Below are 24,561 nucleotides of genomic sequence, written 5' to 3'. Positions count from 1 at the left end.
GCGGTGCTAACTGTTAGCACGCTTGTGAAAAGCCCTCTATCACGCATAAACTCAGTTAGGTCGTGATAAAATCAACTCGCGGGCAAAGTCCCGTGCACAAAACTTGGCACGTGCACACCTCGTTGCGACGATAATGGCGCACCCGATGCGCCTATAAGGTCGCATGGTGTGCGACCTTAACGTTGCACTATGCCACGTTAGGTGCGCGTCATAGTCGCACCGAGGTGCGACATTTCATGTGCACAGCGTTTTGCGCGCGGGAATTTGCGCACAAGATGTTTTTTTAAATGGTGCTAACCTAGTTAGCACCCTACTTAACACGCCCAAAGTCTTTAGGTGTGCTAACTGGGTTAGCACCGCTTTCTGAATCAAGCCCTTTGTGTTGTTAGGGATATAGCTACAAACCATGGAGATCACCAGGAGAGCTTCAGTGAGGACCCGATCTCTATGTAAACCTTTGTCCCACATGGTAACACCCACAAGGGATCATGTGACAAATGCGCCATCAACACCCTTTTCCCACAAATCATTTGTGGCCACCAATTCCGCCCATAACATGAGCCAGAATCATTACCACCTTAACAAGCGCCATCACCATTTCTCAAACCATAACGTGTGATCACCATAATCCCCCATTATGAAGCAGATCGTTTCAGCACACGGCGCTCAACACGGCAAAACTGGACGATGTGAACCACACGCAGGGTAATTTGGGGTTCTCATAGCAACTTGGGGGGAGAATAGTATTTAACGCCACTGGGAATTTGAGTGGCAGCAGGATGAGCCATCATTTGGCTAACCATGTGCCCAGCTCACTGGTGACATTAAAATACGTACGCCACCATAATCCATCAAACTGCCCACCTCATTGTTCATCTTAGGATGTTGATGTGCACAGGGAGAAACTGCTAATATGCTTGTATGATTCCTTCCATAACGTGTGCAGCTACTATTCCCCCATAACCCGTGTAGCCACCCTCCCCCATAACTTGTGTAGCCAACTAGCCACCATTCCCTCCACCCACAAAATGTGTAGCTACCATCATTTCCATGGAAGAGGGAAACACAAGAAGCTGTATGGATTGGAGTAATCCTTTCTATTCCATAATGAATCAGTAATTGTGTAAGATATGTCAAAAATAGGCACCCCATAAAAATAAACTAATATCTATATCATTGCCAGCCTCAGCAATCCAAGATAATGCCAGCTATATCAGGAAACAATTCATGACCCTTTAGTAAATCACCATTAAATGGCAGCAGAGTGTTAAGACCTTATGACAGCACTGCAAGGGAGGAACAAAACACACCTATCTTTAGTTCCTGGGAGGACAGGATATACTGTCACATTCCTGTAACTCCAGACTGATAAAGACATGTGCTTGTTCATTACAGGTAAGAAAACACATATTAAGGGCTATAAACAGGGTAAAATGATTCAGATCCCATTTCTGTAATCGGCCAAGGCTGCTGATGATGCAGTGGGTGTACAGAGACCCCACACACTTGTGAGTGAAATATACTGATGGGTCACTTGGTGCTACTGTATAGTGGATGTGATTGCTATAGGGAGCTGATGTGGCTGTATGAGATATAATGCACTGTTTGCTTACTGTGATGCCGATTAAGTAATCATAGAGCGGCTGCACATGTTATATGGTTAATGTCTCTTATAGGAAAGTTATACTTGTTATGGAGAATGTATTGATGAATATAGATGTGTATTCATATGTAAGAATAGGATATACTGTCACATTCCTGTAACTCCAGACTGATAAAGACATGTGCTTGTTCATTACAGAAAATGTTCAATAAACGCACTTCTGATTTCACCCAGCCCGCTCCCTTCGCACATTGGAATTATTAACCATACTTTCAGCATATGTGCAACAATCGCAACTAATGGTGCTTGTCACGACCTTGTGATCACAAGTAACTCATGATCACGAGTCATTTCTGCCAATCACGAGGACATAATAGGCAATCGTGATTGTCTCTCAATCACGAATGCATTTGTGATTGCACTCATTACCAGACTCATGTTCACGAGTTACTCGTGATCACTAGTCAGTATTCGTGATTAAAAACCCACCGACTTTAGCGGTTAATAGCAAAGCCCCCTTACATGCTAGAAACACCAAATTTGCCAGATATGTTAAGAAGAACAGTGAAAACAAGAAGAAAAAAAAAATTAAAAACACCTTATAGTTTTTGAGAAAAATCGATTTTAAGGTTTCAAAGGAAAAAAAAGTATACATTTAAATGCGGTAAATGACAGTTAATGTATTTACCGTATTTAAATGTATTCTTTTTTTTTTCTTTGAAACTTTAAAAATGATTTTCTCAAAAACTATAAAGTCTTTTTGAAATATTTTTTTTCCTCTTGTTCCCACTGTTCTTCTTAACATATCTGGCGAATTTGGTATATCACTTTTTGGGCTGGGGCACACCGAGCAGGTTTTCAGGCGTTTTTGCAGCCGCTTGCGGCTGTGGATACGCTACGGTAATGTATTTCAATGGGGGTGTGCACACCACAGCGGGAGGCGTTTTGCAGAAACGAATCCTCCCGGGGTGAGGCATTTTTTGGATTGCGGAGGCGTTTCTGCCTCAATATTAAGTATAGGAAAAATGCAAACCGCTCTGAAAAACGGCAGATCAGAGCGGTTTGCCAGGCGGTTTTGTTACAGAAGCTGTTCAGTAACAGCTTTACTGTAACAATATATGAAATATGGTACACTGAAATCCGTAGCAGCAATCCGCAAAACGCTAGCAAAACGCCACATAAAAATAAAAAAAAGGCGTTTAAAAATCTGCTAGCGGGTTTTGGTGTGCACCGGGCCTTAATCATGGTTACAATCCGAATCGAATTCGGAATTGGGCATCAGGTCCGGATCACGATCACGGCGTATCCGGATTTTGATACTGCCGTGATCGGATTTACTTAAATTCATGATTGGGGGTATCCGAGCACCACTGATCGCAACCAATGGAACAGGTAAATGTTTCAGCAAGTAGCCCTTTATCAAATGCTCCTCTCAGGTGTGATTAGGGGACATCTATCAACTTATATGTAAAGATTGACCCCTTGCTCCAATCTTCTGTTTGGCCAACCACCACTATCCCCCAAATAACACCCCACCAACCCAAACACCATATCCCCACAATATGTGTGCCCACTGCTCCCCCAATAACTTGTGCATGTCCTGTAACCCCTTCATAACATATGCAGCTACCATTTCGAGCATATGTACAAATGTGTTTAGAAGAATTTCAGGAGAGCCTAGACAGTGAGGAAGAGGCGACCAGGTTGTAGTAAAACTGCATAAAAAGCAATAAAAGGAGAAAAGGTGGTGGCTTGCCTAAGAAATGACATAGAGTGTAAAAAATTAAGAATTTTTTGCACTCTGGCAACACATTTCGTGGGGATGTGGAACACACTTCTTCAGGGCAATTTCAAGTGCCTGCTTGTAAACAGCTTAACTAGCATTAGAAGTATGTACTGCATAACTGATCAGGGTTCCCTGTTTAAGATATTCTAAAGTATTTCATGAGAGTCTCTTCCTGTAAGATAAACAGCGGGCTCCAGAGTTTTCTTTCAGTGTGCTATTTTAACCACTTGAGGACCGCGGTGTTAAACCCCTCCCCCCCCCTTTCCCCCAGTGAGCAGGCTAATTTCTCCTAATTGGGACACTGCAGCTTTAAGGCCTTGCAGCAGAGCCATCCAACTCAGCACACAAGTGATCCCCCCCCCTTTTTTCTCCCCACCAACAGAGCTTTCTGTTGGTGGGGTCTGATCGCTCCCCCCCATGTTTTTTTTTTTACAAATATTTTGCTTCTTTTTTTTTTTTTATAAAATGTATTTTTTTTAATGAATTTTCCCTCCCTCCCCCAGTCAGCCTATCACAGTGGATCGCTCCTGTGTCCCCCAGGGGGACAGCCGTGTCTTACGGCTGTCCCCAGTACAGCGCTGCTGCAGATCACAGCGCTGTATAATGTTTATAGATGGCGATTTCGCCATCTAACAGTCTTCGAGCGGCGATCCCTACTGGGAGACTGATGGCAGAGCGGAGCTCTATCATTCATGCGGAGATGCCCACGCATAGGCTTGCGCGATCTCCCACGCGTGCACTGCTGCCACATTCACGCCAATCGGCATGGAGCGGTCGGCTATGGGTTAAAGCACCCTGAAAACAAACATTTCCTTCAACCATTTATTGTCACCTAGCTGGTCAGAGTGGCATAACCTGTTGTTTTATTGGGGCTGTTATCTTGTATTCTGCAAAGTTTGAAAATAGCTTTACAGAACAAATGTTTTAAGTAACATTTTTACACTTCTTCCACATATTAAAGGGTTATCTCTGACAGTAAGCTCCTCTGAGAGAGGTGTGTTTACACTAAAAGAGAACAGCAAGGTAAGGGCCGGTTCACAGCTGATTTGTCTGGTTTGCGGGCGCCACTACTAGTGAGAGGCTCAAACTTCTAAGAGCCATCACCTCTGCGCAGCATACATGTGGCGAGCCACGCCCCTGATTGGGGCCTCACACAAAGGGGGGCCTCACTCTGCTGCTGGAGGCTGGTGGAGGAGCAGCATTAGGGTGTGTGCAGGGGGGGAGGGGGAGCGTCCAGAGCGAAGTTTCAACTCACCTGCCTCGATCCTGCACTCAGCCTCTATATTCATCCTGTCGCGGCGTGCGGCATCTGTTGCTATGGTAACAGCGCCCCCTGTGATGACGTAACCACATTTCATCACAGGGGGAGCTCTTACCGATGCGACAGACACCAGGACAGGAAGAAAATAGAGGCTGCATGCAGGATCAAGGCAGGTGACTTGAAACTTTGCTCTGCCTGCTCTCCCCGCCCCTATTCCTGGAGACACCTACATATCTAACCTATACTGGGGGCATCTACCTATCTAACCTATACTGGGGGAACCTACCTATCTAACCTTACTGAGGAGTACCTACCTATCTAACCTATACTGCGTGCACCTACCAATTTAATCTATACTGGGGGCATCTACCTATCTAACCTATACTGAGGGGTACCTACCTATCTAACCTATACTTTGTGCACCTATCTATCTATTCTATACGGGGGGTATCTACCTATCTAACCTATACTGTGTGCACCTACCTATCTAACCTATACTGAGGGTTACCTACCTATCTAACCTATACTGCGTGCACCTACCTATCTAACCTATACTGCGTGCACCTACCTATCTAACCTATACTGCGTGCACTATGGTCGCGAATTCACGGTCGTCCCTGACCCTCATTCCCCTGGTTGGTTACGTCAGGTTGCCCGGGGCAACGACACATTGCAGCAACCTGACCTAGCTTTCAAGTCGTGTAGCTTGGAGCTAACGGCCAGGTGGGGAATCCTTGAGAGAATGCTAAAGGGTTACCCCCCCCAGGCCCGGCCGGCAATGTAGGCGCTGGCAAGGTGATTCCTGGGAGTCACCTACCAGCACCATTTTAAAAAAGGGAGGTGTGAGGATATGGTGTGAGGATATGGATGGTATATGTGGTGATGACGATATGTACAGTAATACGCAGGACATGGCGACTATTTATGATATGGTCATGATATTAGAGGTAACTGCCATCTTGTTTGTCTGCTATGTCTCACATGTGTATTCTGCTTTGAAGCGATTGTCATCTGGCTGTACTACATTTGCATCTAAAGCGGACTTCAGTGAATAGAGCTGGGGTTAATCAGACAATGGCAGAAGTGAAGGGTTTTGTTCCACCTTATCTGGAGCTGAAGCTTTGAAGTCAGTGACAATTGAAACATTTACACTTCTGTTGATAAAGGCTGGTAAAGCATTGTGAAGAACTCTAGACTAGTCAGGAAGAGCCCCCTCACCCAACGTTTGACATGTGTGTTAAACACTATTTCATTGTGAGGAAATTGAATTATTGGTGGAGGTGCAAACTATATCCTGTAAATTACATCTAGTGGGAGATGGGAAATCTCTGCAATTAGGGACTGTCTACCTAGCCCCTAATTAGGAGATGGCTAATCAGGCCAATAGCAGCCGTATCCTTACCTTTGATCTGCTATAATACACTTTTCACATGTGGATGTTAGATCTCTGGGAATCAAATTATGTCTGATGATGTAATTAAAACTAGTTCCCCTCGTCCAAACAGGTTTGCAGCCTCAAGGCAAATATTCCATTATAAAAAGCAGGGGACAGATACCTAAAATCAGTCTCCTCCTGACGGTAGCTGCAGCTGGACTCCGGGCCCAGGCTAAGTGGGCTCCTGGTCTAACCAGAACTGTGTCCGTCCAAGGTTCTTCTATCTGGATCCCTGTTATTTTGGTAAGCAAATCGCTTGTGTGTATCTTTGTAAACTCTTAATTTTGTAACTTTTTTTTATTTTGTTTTTTGTAATCTTTTGTATATATTCTGTTCTGCATTGTTCCACTTTTTCCTGGAATATTAAATTGCTATTTAATAAGCTTGACTTCTGCTGTACTAAACTAACACTCATAGCCTAGAAGAGACTGCAGTGTAACTGTGCATAAGTCCATGCCTAATTGTATGCTTGAGCAATACTACCATATGAAATTGTAATTGCATTGTGTGTATGGGGCACTTCTGCGCTCGACAGCAGAGTGGGAGTGGCTAACAGTATCGTTCGGAACGACTGTTAGTGGTTTTGCTGCATGACAGTGTAACTTGCATTACAAGTCAGTGCCTGATTGTGCTGTGTTACTGTACAACTGTACTGTGTGTGTGGGGGCGTGGCATTCCCGTATTCGGCCTAAGCGCAAAGCTGACCCGAATACGAAAACTCAGATTGCGTGTTGAGCACTCGACAGCTGAGTTGACGTGTCTAGCAACCGCTAGTGGTGGCAGTAAGAAGCTTTTTAGGGGTCACAGCCTTGTTTGTAGCTTGAATAAGGCTGTCCCCCGCTTGATCTGGTCAAACCTGCAGTCGGGAACCGTATACGCAGGCGTGCCGCGGGCCGGTTCCTGACAACACCTACCTATCTAACCTATACTGGGGGCACCTACCTATCTAACCTATACTGCGTGCACCTACCTATCTAACCTATACTGCGTGCACCTACCTATCTAACCTATACTGCGTGCACCTACCTATCTAACCTATACTGGAGGCACCTACCTATCTAACCTATACTGGGGGCATCTACCTATCTAACCTATACTGCGTGTACTGCGTGCACCTACCTATCTAGCCTATACTGCGTGCACCTACCTATCTAACCTATACTGGGGGCACCTACCTATCTAACCTATACTGGGGGCATCTACCTATCTAACCTATACTGCGTGCACCTACCTATCTAACCTATACTGGGGGCATCTACCTATCTTCTCAACATCCTGACGAATTGCCTGTGAGGGGCGGGAGATGCGTCGATGGGCGGAGTCTAGCCATTACTGTGATGTCAAGCCCACGCTGTAGTCGGGACAGAACTGTGACTGGCGTCCTGAGCGCACGAGTTGCAGACGTTGTTGCTGCAACCGCATGTCCAGGTGTGAGAGACCGGCAGGTGTGATGGTGAGCGCCGGAGAAAAGCAACCTTGCTACATGGGCCACCATTACCTTAAAGCTGAAGGCTGGAAGCTCCCCGCATGATGTGAATCACCATAGACTGCACACACTAAGTGGGTAACCACGGGAAAAAAGCATCTGATGCGGAGGTGGTAAGACGGACTTAGTCTACATCATAGGAATCTTCTCCAACATTATAGCAAACATTTAGTTTGAACTATATCATCGCTGCAGTTCAGATGGACTTTGTGCCCCCTAAGGGGAGCTTATGACCAGACAACACTCTCCATATATGATCTGCGGACACTCGTAGTGTGTATGGGCGCCATTCTGAGTGTCAGTGTGGGTGAATGATTGATGCCAGCTTAGTGTAGATAGGATAGCAATCTAGGCTAGGAGCATCATAAAGTGACGGCTAGACTACCTGCAAGTTTTTACTGGCTGATTTTTTAATTGTGATTGTTAATAAATGACACATTTATCTGGGAATACATATCAATAGCCCAAGCCTATTTTATTTTTGATTAGGCATCTACCTATCTAACCTATACTGAGGGGTACCTACCTAACCTATACTGAGGGGTACCTACCTATCTAACCTATACTGCATGCACCTACCTATCTAACCTATACTGGGGCCATCTACCTATCTAATCTATACTGTGGGCACTTACCTTTCTAGCCTATACTGAGGGGTACCTACCTATCTAACCTATACTGCATACACCTACCTATCAAACCTATACTGGGGCCATCTATCTATCTAATCTATACTGTGGGCACCTACCTATCTAGCCTATACTGCCGGCACCTACCTATCTAATCTATACTGCGGGCACCTACCTATCTAACCTATACTGGGAGCAACTATACGGGCTACCTATACTGGGGGCACCTATACCTGTCTCCACGTGGGGGGATGCATTTTATGCCCTCGCTCTGGGTGCAATTTAGCCTAGAAACTGCTAATATTTGGCTCCTCCCACATAATGTTTTGGCCACACCCGTTTTTGCCACGGCGCGCTATTTTCATGGATGGGGGCCTCAAGTTATGGACTGCTTGGGGCCACCAAAACCTTAGCTGCGCCCCTGCCTCTGTGGAGAGGATCATAGGAGCCCCCCTGCCATCGCTGGACCTCCTACATTAATTCTAAGATCTAGAAGACCATGGCTTCTCAATTTATTTAACCATGGGGGTTATTTAACTCTGGTATTTGGGTAACCCAGCTGCTTAGTTCTGGTATTTAGGGGCAACACAATTGTCTTATAACAGTAGTGAGGTCTACAGATAAAAGTTAAACAGCCTCTTCTGCAGTATTGAATTGTGGTCTCCCATTGTTTGTTGACTTGAGATATTCCAACTTGCCTTACTACACCCTTTCAACCAATAAACAGGGAGGATGGGCAAAAGGAGGGGGCACATATTACTTGGTTTTCCTGGGGCCCTGTATGGTCTTCATCCATATCCGATGTTTAAAATAATTAGTTGTAAGGGTAAAGGTTAGTCTTACCGTAGGAGTGAAGAGGGGGGTTAGTGCTAGGATAGGAGAGTGTTAGGTGTCAAGAGAGGAAGGTAAGGATTGAAGTGGGAGGTTAGTGTTAGATGTTATAAAAGGGGAAGGTTAGTGTTAAAATTGAGTTCAGAGAGGGGAGAAGAGATATTTCCTAAAAAAAAAAAAAGTAACTTCTGCAATTTACTGAGCCAAAAAAACAGGAAACCAAAGCAAATATACAACAAGAAAGCAAGCTTTTTTAGAGTGTAAGGGGGCTCTGACACTAGGAAATGGGGGGGTTCAATTTCAGTGTTTGCAATAGGTGGTATATTACCCAGCTACGCCCATGAATGGACAATATTGGGACTGACTGACTTACCAGGCATGTTAGTATTCCAGTGTGTGAACAGAACCGTCTCATTGGTAGTCCATCTAAAAGTCCCTCTTTCTTTTACATTTGACAGTCCTATCCAGAAATACTTTTCCGGTCTCAGCCCAATCAGACTTGTTAAGAAAGCCTGTTCAAACCTGCAATAAAAAGCAAAACAATAACAACATTTTCAGAGGACCAAGCATAAGATTGTTTTAAAATGAGAAGCTTTTCACCAAATTCTACCTCCTTTACTTACAATGGAAAAATGTATAAAGCATTGTTTGGCCTTCCATTGTTTAATGCACGTGATTGTAAATTGTTTTGTGCATTGCATATCTGTACTTTTGAAATGAATATATTTCTGTAACAAACGTACCTGGTGTGGTCTCTGCAGGCTGCTCTGATAGTGTGGAGCAGCTGGAGGAAGCTTCCGCTTCCTCTTTAGTCAAAGGCATCCCCGACTCCCCTGTAGACGTAAATAAGAATGTTCGCATCACCGGCTCTCCTGTAAATGTGGGTCGGCGTGTTGTTTCGCGCGCAGCTCAGAGCTGCCTTTATAGGCTGAGGAGGCGTGTCTGATGGGGTGTTAGCTGTGATGTCATCAGCTGACACCTTTTTGCAGGAGGTGCTGTCATTTCTGGGGGCTGGGCTTTTGCTCTGCCTCCTGGGTACTTAAGGCCAGGGTATTCACTTGCTTGATGGCCTTGATACTAATCAGTTCACTGGTTCTTGGCCTTAGCTATTATTATTTATTGTATTTATAAAGCGCCAACATATTACGCATCGCTGCACAATAGAAAAATCAATTAACATATAAGGTAGAACATGCAGGAAACTCACAACAAAACAAGATCATGCAAACAATAGTGTCAAAGGTCAAAATAGAGACTATTCTAGTCCACAAGAGGGGTGATTGTCAGTAAGATTGCATAATCAAGCTGGAAACACTAGGGAGGAGGGCCCTGCCAGAGGGTGGGGGTGGAGACAATAGGTGCATCTTTTGAGAGGGAGTCTAACAGAACATATTATGGTGCTGGTGTAGGGGGGTATGCGAGCATGAAAAGGTGAGTCTTGAGAGCTTGTTTGAAGGTATTAAAGGTGGGGGCGAGTCTGATGGCTGGTGGGAGCGGGTTCCAGAGAGTAGGGGCAGCCCTGGTGAAGTCCTGCAATCGTGCATGTGACTGAGATATGTGTGATGCGACTAGGCGCAGGTCATTGGAGGATTGGAGGGGGCGGGCTGGCATGTGCCTGTGGACCAGATCAGAGATGTAGGTCAGGCAGATCTTGTGCATGGATTTGTAGGCAAAGCACAGGATTTTGAAATTGATCCTAAAGCTGATGGGGAGCCAGTGTAGGGCTTTACAGAGTGGAGTTGTAGAGGCGCTGCGATGAGAAGAATGTATCAGTCTGGCTGCTGCATTCATTACCAATTGAAGTGGGGCAGTACGGTTAGAGGGGAGGCCAGACAAAAGAGAATTGCAATAGTCTAGGCGGGAGATGACAAGGGCGTGGATAAGGAGTTTAGTGGTGTCAGGGGACATGTAGGAGCAGATCTTGGAGATGTTGCGGAGGTGAAAGTTGCAGGATCTGGCAATACCTTGGATGTGCAGTGTAAAGGAAAGTTCAGAGTCCAGGGTACCACCTAGACAGCGGGCTTGGGAGGTAGGGTGGATGGTAGTATTTTCGATAGTGATGTGCAGATCTGCGATGGGTGCAGCTGTGCGGGGTGAGAATATTAGAATCTCAGTCTTGTCCAAACTAAGCTTCAAGTACCTGGCGGCCATCCAGGAGGAAATGGATGTGAGGCAGGTAGAAACTTTGTCCATGGTAGAGGAGGAGGGATCTGGGGTGTGGAGGTATATCTGGGTGTCATCGGCATACAGGTGGTAATTGAAATCCATAGAGGAGATGATTTTGCCAATTGAGGCAGTATAGAGTGAGAACAGTAGTGGTCCTAGGACGGAACGTTGAGGAACACCAAGTAAGAGGGGTGTAGGAGTGGATGAGGAGCCATTGAAAAATGTTGTGAAGGAGCGGTTGGAGAGTTAGGAGGAGATCCAGGCTAAGGCTAGGTCCTGAATGTTCATTAACTGCAGGGAGTGGAGGAGGAGGGAGCGGTCGACAGTGTCAAATGCCGAGGAGAGGTCCGGGAGGAGCAGGATGGAGTATTTACCTTCGGCTTTGGCAAGGGCAAGGTCATTGACTACTTTGGTGAGGGCTGTTTCTGTAGAGTGGGCTGTGCGAAAACCAGATTGCAGAGATTCGAGAAGGCAGTTGGAATTGAGGAAGTTGGTCAGGCGTTGGTGGGCCAGGCGTTCAAGAATTTTCAAGGCAAAAGGGAGGAGAGAGATTGGGCAGTAGTTGGATGGCAGAGCAGGGTCAGGTGAAGATTTCTTTAGCAGGGAAAGCACAGTGGCCTGTTTGAATACGGAGGGGAAGATGCCACAGGAGAAGGAGATGTTGAACAGGTGGGTGAGGACAGGGGCCAGATCAGAAAAATGTGGGCGCAGAGAATCAGATGGGACCAGATCTAGGGGGCAGGAAGTGGCAGGTGAAGTTGCCAGCAGCTGGTTGATTTCCTCCACTGTGACAGGATTGAAGGAGGTAAGGGAGGAGAAAGAGGCAGGAGTAGGATGGGGTGAGGAGGCGGGGCAATGGAGTGGATGAGAGAAATATTCCTCCAGATGGTTGTAATTTTGTTGATAAAGTAATTTGATAGGTCAGTGGCTGAGAGGGTGGAGGTTGGGGGGGGGGAGGTGTGGGGTTGAGTAGGGCATTGAAGGTGGCAAAAAGACTACATGGGTTGGAGGCTTGGGTAGCGAACAAGCGAGTGAAGTATATCTGTTTGATATCAGCAAGGGCAGTATGGTACGTCTGCAACTTGGTCTTGTATCCCAGGAAATCATGGTTGTGGCGGGATTTCCTCCATTTGCATTCTGCTGTGTCTTATTTTGTAGGTTTTTTGTGAGGGCAGTGTGCCAAGGTTGGGGGTTGGGGCGACAGTTGGTACGAAAGGTCAGGGGAGCAGCATGATCTAAAGCTGTGGAGAGTTTACTGTTCTATTGAGCTGCCACTTCATTGGGGCAGGTTAGGCTGGGGAGGGAGGAGGAGAGGGAGTGGAGGGGTGTGGCTAGTACATTGGGGTCAAGGATGCGCAGATCTCTCTGCCAGCATCCAGTTTGGGGAGGGGGACAAGGGGTGCTGGACGGAGTGAGGGTGAAGATGATGAGGTGGTGGTCGGAGATGGGGAATGGTGCAATGTCCAGGTTTGTAAGTGTGATGGCTTTGGAGAAAATTAGGTCCAGAGTATTACCAGCGCTGTGGGTGGGGGCGTTAGTATGCTGAGTGAGGCCAAGGGAGTTGGTGAGGGAGAGAAGCTGAGTGGCAGCAGAGGTGGTAGGCTCATCAATTGGAATGTTAAAGTCTCCGAGGATGATGGTTGGGAGGTCGGAGGACAGGATGTGTGGGAGCCAGGAGGCAAGGTTTTCTAGGAAGTGCGATATTGTACTGGAGGGGGGGCGGTACAAGACTGCAATAATGGCTGGGAGGGGATGGTAGAGGCGGATAACATGGGCCTCAAAGGAGCTAAAGTAAAGAGAAGGGGGAGGGGTAAGGAACGGAAAGTGCAGGACGGGGAAAGGAGTAGGCCCACCCCTCCCCCAGGCCTGTTATCTGGTCTTGGGGTATGGCTGAGGTGTAGACTCCCATAGGATAGGGCTGCAGCCGCAGGCAGGTCAGAGGGGGTGAGCCAGGTCTCAGTAAGGGCAAGAAAGGTGAGGGTTTTTGAGATAAAGAGGTCATGGATGGTTGTAAGCTTGTTGCGGATAGATCTGGCATTCCAGAGACCGCCGGATAGAGGAAAACATTGCCTGAGTATGGGGCAGATGGAAATGAGATTGGGGCGAGAATGTTCGTGGGTATGGGGAGGGTGAGAGGTGCAGCGTGGAGAGGGGCTTGGTGGGTGAATTTGGTTGTGGTGGGCGAGGGGTGAAGTAAGAGGAGGGGAATGGGGGGGGGGGGGAGGCTGGGAGACAGGGGTGGGCCTGGGGTTAAGATGTGTGGTGAGAAGTGGACAAGGGACCAGGGGAAGGAGCAGATGGAGCCAGAACATGAGGCACCAATAGGGTGGGTGATCAGGGGAAAGAGGAGCAGGTATGAGGGGGGTACGCATAATGATGTGTTGGGGTTACATACTGTTGCACTGGGAGTGGTGGTGAGGTAGGTAGGGAAAATGGAGTAGCAGAGGCTGGAGAATACTTGGGTAGTGTCAGTTTGAGAACTACATTAATATATTGCACTTCTGCGTGATATATATGTACTCTAGTCAGCCAGTATTATACTGTAATATCGTAATATAATATATTGTGATATTGTAATATATATATATTATCGTAATATTGTATATCGTTGTACCGACCTTTGCCTGCCTCTTGACTACGAATCTGCCTAGTCCCTCTGTACTGCTGCCATCTGATTTCCGTGTACGACTCTGCCCGCTCCTGACTCTGCTATTGTTTGTTCCTTCCACTACGACTGACATCTGACCAATGTGTATGACTCTGCCTGTTATTTGCCTACGATATTGCCTAGCCCTTTTGTACTTTAGCCATCTGATCTCTGTGTTCGATATCGGCCTGTTTCTGACTACGCCATTTGCTAATACTGTGACCTGTATATTACGCTAGTCCTTTGCACGCACAAGTGTGATATTATCAAAGCCCACAAAATGGATGAGTTGCGAGACCAGATTTTGACACTCGCAGGAGCTGTCAATCACCTCACTGAGCAAGTTGCCACTCAGCAAACACAGTTGACTCAACTGTCTAACACGCTTGCTCAGATGAATCTTTCTGCTAATGTCAATAATCAGCAGACTCCTCCAACTGCTCCTATTCCACCTATCGTAGAGCCTAAAATGCCGTTACCGGAGAAATTTACAGGTTCTTGATCTGATTTTAGTAATTTTCACAATCGCTGTATGTCATACTTTGAAGTCAGATCTAGATCTTCTGGAACAGAATCACAGAAGATTACTCTGATTAAGACCTTACTGCAGGGTGACTCTCAAACCTGGGCCTATGGGTTGAGTCCTGATCATGTAGCTCTCACCTCTGTTGAAAGTTTTTTTGATGCCATGGCAACTATTTATGCTGATCCCGATATTTCGGCCACAGCTGCTCGAGGAGTCGACATACTGCCGAGGAGTATGCGGCTGAGTTTAGGAGATGGTCTGTTTCTGTTAAATGGGGTGGGGCAGCACTCTTAGACCAATTTCTGCTCAGCTTAGCCGATTCTGTAAATTATGTTCTAGTAAGTCATCCTGAGCCACGGAATTTGGAGGATGCTATCTCCCTGGCTATAAAGGTTGACAGACGGATTAGACACCGACGGCAGGGTAAAGTCTATTCTGCCGCAGGAAACCTCAGGCTGAGTAGCTCTTATACTAGTGAGGAGCCCATGCAGTTGGGCTTCTCTAAACTCTCACCCGCTGAGAAACTCAGGAGAAGGCAGGAAGGGCTTTGTATGTATTGTGATGAGAAGGGTCATTTTGCACAGACATGTCCTGCAAAGAAGGCTCCGGAAAACTCCAGCGCCTAGGTGAAGTTGGGGAACTTCCCCTTAAAAAGTTGGGGAACTTCCTCTTAAAATAAAAAAAAATGTTGTTGCCAGTTACCATACATTGGGGCGATAAGTCGTTCCACTCTGAAGTTTTTGTTGATTCTGGTGCTGCTGGCAACTTTATTGATACGGCCTTTGCCGCTAATCTAGGTATTCCTGCCATCTCTTTGCAGAACAAGCTCTACGTCACAGCCATTGATGACACTCCTTTACAAACTAAACAACCCATTTCGATTACGCCTGAAGTCTCGTTGCAGGTTGGGGCTGTGCACTTTTGAGAAGATCCAGTTCTATATGCTCAGGATGCCATCCAGTCCATTGGTATTAGGCCTGCCTTGGTTGCAGATTCACAACTCCCACATAGATTGGTGTTCAGGACAACTTACCATAATCACCACATATATCCTCACAGTCTGGCGGAGACAGCAATGGATCCGTGCTGCACAAGAGGAAGGGGGAAGCCTCATTAGGAGCCAAAAATGTACCCCACAGGGGCACTTTTTATGAGATTCACTTTAAAGTTGGCTATTCTGGGGGGCGTGGCTATGCGCGCAGTCTGAGCGGACACTAACTCCCAGAGCTCCCGACCTACCCCCTTCTAACCGGCCATAAATCCTGTTCTTTTACTGGTACTGAGCTCCTAGAAGCCGGCGGATCTGTTCCTGATACCGGTGGGGGGAATATGAAGAAAGGGGCGGCTGGAGTGGACCCGCCAGAGAAGAAAAATAAACCAGCCAAATCATGCGGCATTCAGACCTGCGCCATCTTGCCTGCAGCTCAAGTGAAGGCCACACAGGCCCCAGCACCAATGGCGGCGGAAGATCAGCCGGATTTTACCCGGCTTATGGCTGCCATAACGGCATGCAAAGACCTGATCAGTTCCACGGGGGACACCCTCGGTACCAAAATCGATTACCTCCAATCTCAGATGGCGACGCTCCGCCATGACGTCTCTACCATCCGTGACAGAGTCACACAGGCCGAGCAGAGAATAAGTAAATTCGAGGATTCCAATGCCATCACCTCAGCAACCTCGGCTGACCTAGTACGCAAAATTAAACGCTTAGAAGAAAGGGCCGAGGACTCTGAGAATAGAAACAGACGAAGTAACGTCCGCATTATGGGCCTCCCGGAGGGAAGCAAAGGGGATCACCCGATATCCTTTATTACGACCCTGCTCACTAGTCTCTTGCCTGATGCGGCCTTCTCTACATGTTTTATAGTATAGAAAGGGCACCGCATCCCATCTAAACCTCTTCCTCCAGGCTCCCCTGCATGTCCTTTCATCTTTAAGCTCCTAAACTTCCAGGACCGGGACACGATCCTACGAGAGGCCAGGAAGCTTACCATGTATATCTACTGTATATTGCACTATTGTCGTTTTGTCTTTGGAATTGCTGAGCTCTGTATGTGCCAAACCGAATTCCAGGCATGACCCTGTCATGCTTGGCGAAATAAAGGATTCTGATTCTGATATAACTTACGAGAACTCCCGGCTGATGTTCTTCCCGGATTTCTCCACAGAGACCCAGAAAAAGAGGAAGACCTTCGAGAATGTTAAATCCCGTCTGCATACCAAGGGCCTACCTTATGCCATGCTTTTTCCAGCACGCCTGAGGGTTCAAGACGGAGGAACACTCCGCTTCTTTCAATCGCCTGATGCCGCAACTGCTTGGCTAGACACTCTTCAGTGATGATGAACTCCCTTGCTGGCATTCTCTCTGGCTGGTTGACTCTGACCCCTACAAATCCTACCATCTTGCAGGATCACAGTGAGTACTTTATCATCCCCTTTGTAATACTGCCAGTCTGAGTACAGAACAGTATCCCTCCATGTTCCTCACTTGTTACGGGAAAAGACACCCTCTTGCTAAACACCCCCTCAGGGGACACCTGTAAATTAATCTCTCATTAAATATGCCCTCACATATTGGAGTGTGCCCCTCTTCTATCAAAAGTCACTTCTCCTGACCACCATCTGATATCTCCTCCAGAACCTTAGTTTACCAGAAATGATCTCGGGACTTACTCTTTATGCTGAATATAGCTATTACTTAGCCAGTTCAAGCTTTATTAGCCAATGATGTACCTACTCTTCAGATCTCACTTGCATCCTGCAGAAATATTCTCCCTGCACCGGTAGAACTAACTCTCGGTGAGGGGATGGTTGTGGCTGCCATCTCTTCCTACTGCACACACCTGCTAGCTGTAGTGTACTGTTAGTAGAGTGCTTAGCCACTACAGTTTAATTTAGTTTAGGGTTTAAGCTTCAGCTAGTTTCAGGGTTGAGGCAGGGTGGGTCAGGGTACTTGGAATGAAGACACGGACCTGGTCTTCATGGGATGTAAATAAGTTGTATTTTTACTGTGTACATGTATTGTCTTTACTGCAGCAGCTCAAAGTGCCCGGGAATTCCCTCCCCACTCAAATGTTCCCTTGTCTGAGTTATCGCGGTATCACGTTATAATATGCTCCTCTCTATACCACTAATACCAAGGTAATCCTCTGGAACGTCAGAGGTCTTAATGACAAAATTAAAAAAGCCATATATCTCTGCATACTACTCGTCTACCTTTTCTAACTATGCAAGAGGTGTGTCAATCCTCATCCACAAAAAAATGCCCTTTTCAACTACTAGATTTAAAAATAGACACTTTTGGCAGGTACGTTATAGTCCACGCCAACATCCATGGTTCTGAGACGAACCTAGTCGGCCTATACCTACCTCCTCCCGCTGATATTCAAACTTTGCAAGAAATTATAGAACACACTAATAAGTGGCCGGATGGCAGGACCCTGTTGTGCGGAGACTTTAATATGGTGATTTCTTCTCAGAAGGACAGACTAATACCCTCCAATAAAGATTCACAAATATTTAAGCACTGGATTGACTCCTCTTGCCTGGTGGACATATGGAGAGAAAGGTACCCTTCAAATACTGGCTTTACATGCCACTCCTCCATGCATCAAACTCTCTCCAGAATTGATATGTTCTTGATTTCTCCTCTCCTGATCTCCGGCTCCTCTCTCGTGAGATCTCGGATCATGCTCCCCTGGAGCTAACCTTTAAGATTGGTGGTCCAACAACCCGACCAGCGTGGAAATTATCCCCAATCTGGCTTAACAGTTCATTTGTTGAGGAAGTCACTAAAGATCCTCTCACACAGTATTGGCACAATAATGAAAAGTCAGCTGAGCCACATGTGATATGGGATGCATATAAGGCCGTGGTACGGGGCTAAAGCTGCAGAGGATAACTATATTATTAAACAAACCTCAGATTCCTACTCCGACTGGCAGACAGCTCTATCTGCTCTTGCAACCAGACAATCTAACGTGACCCAATCTAACCTTAAACTTCAGAGAATTCGCATCTATGAGCAGGGTGACAATACTGGGCGTTTGCTTGCTCGCCTCATAGGTCAAGAAAGATTCATCTCACATATTTCTGTAATCTCGGACCAAAATAATACTCCCACCTATGATGCTCAAGCAATCAACCGGGTTTTTAGGGACTATTACTTGGCCTTGTATGCATCCTCTGTCCAATATACTGACTCAATGATGTCTGATTATTTAAATGGTATCCATTTTCCTATGCTTTCTCCCTCTGAGAGGGAGTATCTTGAAGGGGACATTTCCAGAGAGGAACTAGACATTGCGTTAGACTTGATGCCTGCCAACAAATCACCAGGAACGGATGGCCTCCCATCTGAATTCTTTAAAAAATACCGCAGTGCCCTAACCCCCCGTTTACTAAATCTTTTCCATCTTCCTCAAAATGGCAAACCACTACCAAAATCAATGGCAGAGGCGTTAATAGTGATAATTCCTAAGCCAGGGAAAGACCCTATTAACTGCTCATCGTATAGGCCAATCTCCCTCTTAAACACGGATTATAAATTACTAGCCAAAATACTATCTATAAGGGTTAACAAGGTCCTTTCGTCATTAATTCACCCTGATCAATCGGGATTCGTCCCGGGAAAGGAACTGACATTAACATCCGTCGCTTAATGACTAACCTCAATATTCAACACGACAATTCGGGAACCAGGGTAATCACTTCCCTAGAGGCTGAAAAAGCGTTCAATTCCATCGAGTGGAAATATCTTATGGAAACGCTACGCCGGTTTGGATTTGGACCGAAATTTTTGAGGTGGATTGAAGCCTTATATCACCTCCCTGTAGCCAGGGTTAAAACTGCTCTTCAAACCTCAGAGCCCTTCTCCTTGGAAAGAGGGACGAGGCAGGGCTGCACCCTGTCTCCCTCCCTCTTTGCATTGGCAAATGGCAATAGAGCCCCTAGCTATTAAGATTAGAGCTGACAGAGCATTTAAAGGCCTACAAATAGGAGATCTGCACGAAAAAAATTCTCTATACGCAGATGATCTGCTTTTGTACCTCAATGACCCGGGTCCCTCTCTGGAAATGTCCCTCAGGGTTAGTCAAGAATTTAACCTTTTTTCCGGCCTTAAAATAAATTGGTCAAAATCTTTGGTCCTTCCTATTGATCCCGCTCCTCCTCCCCCTGGTAGACAATCTCAACTAACCTGGGTATCCAAGCTAAAATACCTTGGGATCAAGTTCACTACAAATGTTTTGGACTTCCCAAAGTTAAACGTGGAACCTGCAATGGAGCTACTCAAGGACAAATGCAAGGCGTGGCGGAACCTTCCCCTTACTCTACTAGCCAGAGCTAGTGCCATTAAAATGAACCTCCTCCCCAAATGTAATTACATATTTCGCAACTCCCCTACTGTAATTAAAAACCAAACTTTCAAAGACATAGACTCCTCAATCACCTCATGCCTATGGAATGCAAAAACTCCTAAAATAGCATTAAAAACCCTCCAGTTGACAAAGGAAGCAGGAGGGATTAGTTTCCCTGTCTTCAAATGTTATTATTGGGCAGCTATTTTGGTGACCACCCGTTGGTGGTTCTCCCGATCACCAGAAAACCCACCTACGGCCCTCGAAGCAGCAGTCATGGGTTCCTACACGGCCCTGGCTAGTCTTTCATAAAGGGGTATTAAATGCTCTCCAAAATTGAAGACAGTAATTACTGTCTGGGAATCCGTCAAGAAAACTCAATGCCCTTTGAGACAGGTATCCCCATATCTTCCTTTATGGAATAACCCCTCCCTTTCTCACTTTCTTTCAATCCCTGATCCCTCCATCTGGGTAGACAGCGGGGTATACAGACTTAAGGACATAATAGAAGGTAACCAACTAATGTCCTTTGACCAACTTAAATCCCAATACCAACTTACAACTACCGGTAACTATTTTTTCCGATATCTGCAGCTCCGCCACGCCTTCCAATCCCAATTTCCTTCCAACGACACCCCTCTTGTGGTTTCCACCTTCTCTATAGAATCTAAGACAGCTCTCAAGGACCTCCCTAAAGCCCTTTCATTGCTTTATAAAACAATTCTTCCTATTACTACTTCAGCTATGTCAAAACTTTTTGATAAATGGAAAGTCGATATCCCAGAATTGGAGCCTACTAATTAGGAAGCTCTACGATACACTTTTGTCTCATGTATTTCCGCCAGAAATAAGATGATAGCTCTAAAACTGCTCCACAGGGCCTACCTCTCCCCAGCCAAACTACACTGCTTTAATCCACAAACCTCCAACTCTTGTAACAGGTGTGGTCAACAAGGCACTGGATTTATACATACCCTATGGAGTTGCCCACACCTCTTACTATACTGGTCCGAAATTGAGAAATGGATTCTAAAACTGTTTCTAAGAGCTTCCATTACCTGCGTCCCTAAGCATTATCTTCTTTGTGTCATAAATACTTACATCTTGGCACCCCGCAAACAACTCCTATTCCGCAACTTACTATTTTATGCCAAGAAGTTAATTACTCTACACTGGAACCAGTCTAGTCCTCCTACGGTAGTGGAATGGGTCTCCTACATAAACAAAGAAGTTCGCATCCTTAAAGAGGTTTATGAAAGGCGAGGAGCTAATAAAAAATTCGAGAAAATCTGGTTCCGCTGGTTAGATGCAACTGACGTAGACCTCAGTTAAGTAGATAATAGAATTCAGTGTATCTGCGATTCTCAGCTACTAACTCCTAACGATATCCTGTATGGGGGGGCTACTTTGCGCTGCTGCAGCTGTATAGTTGTGTTTTCATGTTTTTGTACTTGTTCAGGCTGACTGTTTCGGCCTGTGTTGTATTTTTAAAAAATGTAAAACTCAATAAATTTTGACTTTAAAAAAGTTGGCTATTCTAAAATCCATCGTTTTAGTTGTACCCCTGCTTACATCTCTGGTAAGGTCAAATGTTACCAAAAATGCTTTATGTTTTATTAATCACCATACAATTGTCCCTGTAACTTGCATTGTCTATCACTTCTATATTATGCACCAATGTCTGTATATTTTGTACCCTTGTCTGTTTCTTCCATTGTACAGCACCACAGATAATACAGTAAATCATTAATACCTGTCTTCAACACTCATAAGGATAGCTGCATTGCTAATGCAAGTGGTCTTAGCTTCTGAAAACGTGGACAGTGTTTCACCAATGAGGTAGCAGTAGAAGCCGTGTCTCCTCCATCCCTGGAAGCACAAAAGAGTAATAATTAAACTAGCAATCATGCTTTCATACAATTATACTGACATCTCACCGCACACGCAAACGATCCCACCACAAGCATGGACATGCCAAATTCCCTGCACAGCACACAGCACCACAGCCAATCAGAGAGGGGCTGGGAAGAGGGGCATGTGCAAGACAAAAAGGACATACAGAGATGGCTTGGAAATTATTATTATAGATAACTGAAATCAGGGCAAGTTGCTAGGCTAAATTTCACCCAGGGCGAGGGTGTAAAAATCGCCCCCCCCTCCCCAACGTGGAGCCAGGTATAGGTGCCCACAGTATAGATTAGCTACGTAGGTGCCACCAGTATGTGTTAATTAGCTAGGTGCCTGCAGTATAGGTTAGATAGGTAGGTGTCTGCTGCATAGGTTAGGTAGGTAAGTGACTGCAGTATAGGTTAGATAGGTAGGTGACTGCAGTATAGGTTAGATAGGTAGGTGACTGCAGTATATTTTAGGTAGGTAAGTGACTGCAGTAAAGGTTAGACAGGTAGGTGACTGCAGTATAGGTTAATTAGGTAAGTGAATGCTGTATAGGTTAGATAGGTAGGTGCCAGTATAGGTTAGACAAGTAGGTGACTGCAGTATAGGTTAAGTAGGTAAGTGACTGCTGTATAGGTTAGATAGGTAGGTGACTGCAGTACAGCTTAGATAGGTAGGGGTCAGTATAGGTTAGGTAGGTGACTGCAGTACAGCTTAGATAGGTAAGTGACTGCGGTAAAGGTAAGGTAGGTAAGTAATTGCAGTATAGCTTAGATAGGGAGGTGACTGGAGTATAGCTTAGATAAGTAGGTGCCTGCTGTATAGGTTAGGTAGGTAAGTGACTGCAGTATAGGTTAGGTAGGTAAGTGACTGCTGTATAGGTTAGGTAGGTAAGTGATTGCAGTAAAGCTTATTAGGAAGGTGACTGCAGTATAGCTTAGATAGGTAGGTGCCAGTATAGGTTAGAAAGGTAGGTGCCTGGCTGCAGTATAGCTTAGATAGGTAGGTGACTGCAGTATAGGTTAGGTAGGTAAGTTATTGCAGTATAGGTTAGGTAGGTTAGTAACTGCTGTATAGGTTAGGTAGGTAAGTGACTGCAGTATAGATTAGGTAGGTAAGTGACTGCAGTATAGGTTAGGTAAGTAGGTGCTGCAGTATAGGTTAGGTAGGTAAGTGACTGCAGTATAGGTTAGGTAAGCAGGTGCTGCAGTATAGGTAGGTACGGGCAGCAGTATAGATTAGGTAGGTAGGTAGGTGCTGCAGTATAGATTAGGTAGGTAGGTAGGTTCTGCAGTATAGATTAGGTAGGTAGGTAGGTGCTGCAGTATAGATTAGGTAGGTAGGTGCTGCAGCATAGATTAGATAGGTAGGTAGAGCTGCAGTATAGATTAGATAGGTAGGTAGGTGCTGCAGTATAGATTAGGTAGGTAGGTAGGTGCTGCAGTATAGAGTAGGTAGGGAGGTGCTGCAGTATAGATTAGGTAGGTAGGTAGGTGCTGCAGTATAGATTAGGTAGGTAGGTAGGTGCTGCAGTATAGAGTAGGTAGGGAGGTGCTGCAGTATAGATTAGGTAGGTAGTGCTGCAGTATAGATTAGATAGGTAGGTGCTGCAGTATAGATTAGGTAGGTAGGTAGGTGCTGCAGTATAGATTAGGTAGGTAGGTAGGTGCTGCAGTATAGAGTAGGTAGGTAGGTAGGTGCTGCAGTATAGATTAGGTAGGTAGGTAGGTGCTGCAGTATAGATTAGGTAGGTAGGTAGGTGCTGCAGTATAGAGTAGGTAGGGAGGTGCTGCAGTATAGATTAGGTAGGTAGGTAGGTGCTGCAGTATAGATTAGGTAGGTAGGTGCTGCAGTATAGATTAGATAGGTAGGTGCTGCAGTATAGATTAGGTAGGTAGGTAGGTGCTGCAGCGTGGTGGGAGCGGGCATAGTAATAACTCACCTTTGTTCAGCAGAGCAGAATAGCCGATCCCACGTAGCTAGCCTTCAATGTACTTCCTTTCCCGACATCTGTCTCGGTAACAGCGCCCCCTGTGTTGACATGCGGAACATCATCACAGGGGGTGCTGTTACTGAGACAGATGCCGGGAAAGGAAGTACATTGAAGCAGCGTGGGATCGGCTAGTCTGCTGAACGGAGGTGAGTTATTACTATTATACTCGCTCCCACCACCTCTGCGCCCCGCTCCTGCCGCAACAATCCAGCGCCCCGGGCGATTGCACGTATCGCACGCCAATAGAAAAGGGGCTGCTGAAATAGTTTGTGGAAGTGGAGAATGATGGAACAACTAAGATGAAATAAATTACCTGCAGTGAGATAATTTTGTAACTACCTATATGCTATATCTTATTTCTTTATTCTATATTTTAATGAATCAATTTTTTTTTTTACGTACCTGTAAGTGATATGTTGAACAGAGGCGTACTGTTGGGAGGGGGGGCAAGGGGGACATATGTCCCTAGGCACACACCAGTAAGGGCGCACATGTTTTTTTTTTTTACTGACATGGCGTCCGCCTGTGATGTCATCCACCGGCCGCCACCACATCCATCTGCACTAGCCCAGTGAGCATAGTGAAGCTGCGGCGAGCACTGTCTCGTGAAGACTATTAGGGATGGGACAGCCGCTAACAGATATGTGTGCAGGGAGATCTGGATGGATGGCAATGGACGAGGCCGGCTTCACAGAGATCAGGGGGCGGAGCTGGATGCATGGATTTCTATGGACGCCCAGTCCATAGCCATCCATGCAGCTAGCTCCACCCCCAATCTGCCTGAAGCCCCGTCCATTGCTATCTATTCAGATTACCCCAGAGCAGCCAGTTTTTAACATTAGGCATCAGTTTTTGATTTGTGCTCCTTCTAGTGGTGATTTCGACCACAACTCTTCCTCTTCCTGCTCCTGCTGATCTATGGCCTGATCATGCACTAGTATTTTT

The 24,561-nt window shown here is 45.9% G+C and overlaps 1 protein-coding gene across 2 annotated transcripts in view; it reads right to left on the bottom strand.

The window, feature by feature from the left end:
* The window catches only part of LOC137518158 (macrophage mannose receptor 1-like), a 493,922-nt gene that overhangs the window by 355,110 nt on the left and 114,251 nt on the right, over positions 1-24,561 (bottom strand). For both annotated transcript variants that reach the window (XM_068235572.1, XM_068235573.1), the window contains exons 10-11: positions 21,484-21,599; positions 9,405-9,553 (exon numbers count right to left, since the gene is read on the bottom strand). In XM_068235572.1, coding sequence (XP_068091673.1) covers positions 9,405-9,553; positions 21,484-21,599 — 265 coding nt within the window. The remainder of the gene's footprint in view (positions 1-9,404; positions 9,554-21,483; positions 21,600-24,561) is intronic.

Source organism: Hyperolius riggenbachi, chromosome 5, assembly GCF_040937935.1.
Source record: "Hyperolius riggenbachi isolate aHypRig1 chromosome 5, aHypRig1.pri, whole genome shotgun sequence".
Taxonomy (NCBI): domain Eukaryota; kingdom Metazoa; phylum Chordata; class Amphibia; order Anura; family Hyperoliidae; genus Hyperolius; species Hyperolius riggenbachi.
Note: the sequence above shows the minus strand (reverse complement) of the source record. Positions and strands in the feature narration are given on the sequence as shown.